The sequence below is a fragment of the Pholis gunnellus genome (assembly GCF_910591455.1).
Source record: "Pholis gunnellus genome assembly, chromosome: 18".
NCBI classification, from domain to species: Eukaryota; Metazoa; Chordata; class Actinopteri; order Perciformes; family Pholidae; genus Pholis; species Pholis gunnellus.
Window position 1 is genome coordinate 21,828,606 of NC_136545.1, and position 4,634 is coordinate 21,833,239.

Below are 4,634 nucleotides of genomic sequence, written 5' to 3' on the forward strand. Positions count from 1 at the left end.
TGTTAGCTTTAGCCTCTTTAGCCTGTTAGCTTTAGCCTGTTAGCACGGTATCATGTATGTTGCATCAAGTGCATCTATAGAACCCTGTTGTCCCTCAAAGAGTTCATTTTCAAGGTTTTTCTTTGTGTATTCTGGACTTGAAGCTTCATCAGCTGACTCATCATTTCCTGTTCCGACCCTGATCTGATTGAAATCATCCGTTTGACTCTGAGCAGGTCAAATCTTACTCCATGGTGTAGTTCACCTCTATGTTCCTCCAGGAGCATAGAGGTGAACTACCCCTCTACAGACAGTGGTCTGGTCCTCCTCATGAGGACTGAGCTGGTATTGAGCTGATCTGAGGTCTGGTGAGCGAGGTGGTCTTCGTGGTGCCGTCGCTGCCCACGGTGGAGAGAGGGAAGCTCTCGTAGCTCTCTGCCGCCCGGTGGCCACACCGGCAGCGCTGCAGCGTGAGCTTCAGCTCCCTCTGGAAGTTGCTGTTCAGGAAGCCGTACACTACGGGGTTAATGCAGGTGGAGGCCATCGCCGTCAGGTGGCATGCGGAGAAGACGGCGTCGTGCTGGCAGTCGGGTAGAGCCTGATGGTGCCAGTCAAACAGCGTGTTGAAGACGTTCAGCGGCAGCCAGCACAGAGCGAAGGCCACGACGATGACTAACAGCATGATGTTGATCCTCTGGGCTCCCTGAGTCCTCCTGCTGCGCTCCAGCATGTCCCTGAACACAGCACGAGGCACCGGGAAATATCACAGCAGACCTACGGCACCATGAATCCATGTACACAAACACTTTATCTTGATGTAAGAACACAAATCAGACCTGCGTCGCCTCAGACGGAGGAAGATCCTGAGGTAGCAGAGCAGCACCAGCAGCAGAGGGAGGCAGTACTGGAAGAGCAGCAGAGAGGTGGTGTAGGAGAGACGGTGGTTATCTGACGGCCACAGCTCCATGCAGACCAGATGGTCACTGAGGGAAAGACAGAAGAGACTCAGAGTCAACCCCTATCTATCTATCTATCTATCTATATCAATAGATAGCTATGCTAACAGGCCTGCTAACGTCAGTCAGTCAGTAACAGTGAAACAGCTGAAGGTCGGCTCAGTGAAGATGCTTTGTTGCTGCTCGATGATGAACGTTTGAACTTCATGTCAACAGTTTCAGTGGATTCACTTCAGCTACGGAGCAGACACACCGGTGCTGATCATTCTGTTTGAATCAGGTGATTAACAGCAATAACAGATAGTGAGCGCTGCCTCATCCTGACGCTGTGACAGCATGGTGTGGAGAACCAATCACACACCTGCATCCAGATACAGGCTCACCTGAAGGGGTTGGCGGGCAGGCTGATGTTCCTGAAGGGGTCGTTAGTGAGGATGTTGAAGGAGAGGAAGGGCAGAGAGATGAAACAAGCCACCAGCCACGTCAACCCCACGGCCAGGTACGAGTGTCCGGCCGCCGGGGACCAGCCGGTGGGATGAAGGATCAGCTGGTGACGCTCCAGAGCGATCAGCACCAGAGAGAAGATGGAGACGGTCACCGAGGTGCACTGCACGAAGGGAGTCACCTGGTGGACAGATAGGGTAGTGTGGGAGGAGGGGTGTGTGTGTGTGTGTGTGTGTACGTGTGTGTGTGTGTGTGTGTACGTGTATAGGTGTGTGTGTGTGTGTACGTGTGAGTGTGTGTGTGTGTGTACGTGTATAGATGTGTGTGTGTACGTGTGTGTATGTGTATAGATGTGTGTGTGTGTGTGTGTACGTGTGTGTGTGTGTGTGTCTAACCTTACACATGGCCTCCCCCAGCACCCAGCGGTCCATCAGTGTGTATGTGTATAGATGTGTGTGTGTACGTGTGTGTGTATGTGTATAGATGTGTGTGTGTGTGTGTCTAACCTTACACATGGCCTCCCCCAGCACCCAGCGGTCCATCAGTGTGTATATGATGGTAACAGGAAGACACACGACACACATCAGGATGTCTGAACACGACAGGTTGGCGATCAGGATGTTTGTGACGTTGCGTAACTCCTGTTGCCGGGCGATGATGAACACCAGGCCGGCGTTGCCTAGCAACCCGATTGCAATAACAGCGCTGTACGCCACGATCAAGAAAGTGGCTCCGCCTACCGAGGGCAGGCACTGAGAGCTGTCCGTCCAATCAGAGGCCTCCCACACATCAAAGAGGCCGCTGTCGTTGGACATTTCAGGGGGGGGGGGGGGGCCAAAGCCCCGAGGTGATGATGAACCTCTGCTACAATGAAAGAAGGAGGAGGAAGAGGAAACACGTCTTCTTCAGTGTTCTGGTGTTTTCATCATCATGTCCTCTTTCTTCCTCAGCATCAGCATCAGCATCAGTGCTTCACACAGAGGAACAGGAGGGGGGGGGGCTCTACAGAGACAGAAGACCAAAGAAAACAGCAACTAAACTGAGTGTTAACGTTCTGTTTGTTCTGACGTGTTCCATAAATAACGAAGTCCAGTTTCCAATATCGGCATTTCATTTCTCACATAAAGAGTTCAACCTCTTCCTCTGTCGGTATCCATCTTCTACATATACCAACACATCCTAACATTCATTAGTCTGCTCCCTTCTGTCCAGTGACCCCCGTATCCAACGACCCCGCTGATGATATTACCCCTGATCCACGGCACTGCGCCCCCGTGTGGTGGGAGGAGGTACAATAACAACTAAATGTCTCTGACGCTGTTGACTCTGTTTCTCCTTCAGGAACCTAAAGAACACAACACTGGAGCAGCGTAGCTCATTCAGAGACAGTACAGTAGAGTGTGTGTGTGTGTGTGTGTGTGTGTGTGTGTATACAGAATATATCGAAACACCAAAAATATCACCATTGTAAGATCCACATAGAGACCCAAAGTTAAACTGGAAGAAAACTTCATTCAAAATCCCATTTACATCCAAAGTACTGTAAATAAGTAGAGATCAGCTTCACTTAACCAGGAGTTTAGTCTGACTTTAGTCTGAGTTTAGTCTGACTTTAGTCTGACTTTAGTCTGAGTTTAATCTGACTTTAGTCTGACTTTAGTCTGACTTTGACTTTAGTCTGACTTTAGTCTGAGTTTAATCTGACTTTAGTCTGACTTTAGTCTGAGTTTAGTCTGACTTTAGTCTGAGTTTAGTCTGAGTTTAGTCTGACTTTAGTCTGAGTTTAATCTGACTTTAGTCTGAGTTTAATCTGACTTTTGTCTGAGTTTAATCTGACTTTAGTCTGACTTTAGTCTGAGTTTAGTCTGACTTTAGTCTGACTTTAGTCTGAGTTTAGTCTGACTTTAGTCTGAGTTTAGTCTGACTTTAGTCTGACTTTAGTCTGACTTTAGTCTGAGTTTAATCTGACTTTAGTCTGAGTTTAATCTGACTTTAGTCTGACTTTAGTCTGAGTTTAGTCTGACTTTAGTCTGACTTTAGTCTGAGTTTAGTCTGACTTTAGTCTGAGTTTAGTCTGAGTTTAGTCTGAGTTTAGTCTGACTTTAGTCTGACTTTAGTCTGAGTTTAATCTGAGTTTAGTCTGACTTTAGTCTGAGTTTAGTCTGACTTTAGTCTGAGTTTAATCTGAGTTTAGTCTGACTTTAGTCTGAGTTTAGTCTGACTTTAGTCTGAGTTTAGTCTGAGTTTAATCTGAGTTTAGTCTTACTTTAGTCTGAGTTTAGTCTGACTTTAGTCTGACTTTAATCTGAGTTTAGTCTGAGTTTAGTCTGACTTTAGTCTGACTTTAGTCTGAGTTTAGCATCAGGAAGCTGCAGCTCATCCAGGTTGTATCTCCTTCATGAAGACATGCTTGACGTTTAGTGAGCTGGTTGGTTTCATCTGGTTTGATAGAATTGAGTGTTTTCTGATAATATGAAGCATATTAAGGTGAATAATTGGTCCAAGCACAGAACCTTGTGGAACTCCATGACTAACGTTGGTGAGATCCATCTGTCAAACAGGACTTAAACCAGCCTAGTGCGGTTCCTTTATTGCCAGTAGAATGAGTCTCTGTGACAGGATGTGATGGTCGATGGTGTCTCCGGTATAATGAGGTCTAAAGACCAGAACGGAGTCTAACATGACTGTTCTGTTTACTTCTGATTTAGTTCATTTAAGTGTTTGTGAGGTTTTGGGGGGTAACTGCTCTAAAGGAAGACTCTGCTTCCTGGTCTGAACTCTGGGTTGTCGTGGATCAGGTCTACTAAGAAACTGGGTCGGGGGGGCTGGCTAACCACAGGAGCTGACTGGGCTCCGGATCTGTCCAAGGTGGACCGGTCTCTGTTGGAGGATCTGGGTCTGTCCACGGGGGACCGGTCTCTGCTGGAGGATCTGGGTCTGTCCACGGGGGACCGGTCTCTGCTGGAGGATCTGGGTCTGTCCACGGGGGACCGGTCTCTGCTGGAGGATCTGGGTCTGTCCACGGGGGGACCGGTCTCTGCTGGAGTCTGAGCTGAAGGAGGTTCTGGTCTCATCTGGTTTCCTTCAGGTGTAATGTATTAATGTCTGTAAGTGTCTTCTGGAGGAAGAAGAGCTTCACACGATGAACATGAAGGTTTCAGAGTCCTGATCCTGAGTCCCAGTGGACCAGCAGTCCTGATCCTGAACCACAGAGCGAGTTTAGAGCTCGTGGTATCTTAGCAACCACTGATGGGT

The 4,634-nt window shown here is 48.1% G+C and overlaps 1 protein-coding gene across 1 annotated transcript; it reads right to left on the bottom strand.

The window, feature by feature from the left end:
• Positions 1-307: 307 nt before the first annotated feature.
• npy8ar (neuropeptide Y receptor Y8a) lies at positions 308-2,194 on the bottom strand (the record flags this gene model as incomplete). The annotated part of the gene is made up of 4 exons (XM_079179334.1): positions 308-713; positions 816-962; positions 1,319-1,560; positions 1,886-2,194. The coding sequence occupies 4 exons, from the start codon at positions 2,192-2,194 to the stop codon at positions 308-310; spliced, it is 1,104 nt and encodes a 367-aa protein (XP_079035460.1).
• Positions 2,195-4,634: the final 2,440 nt, after the last annotated feature.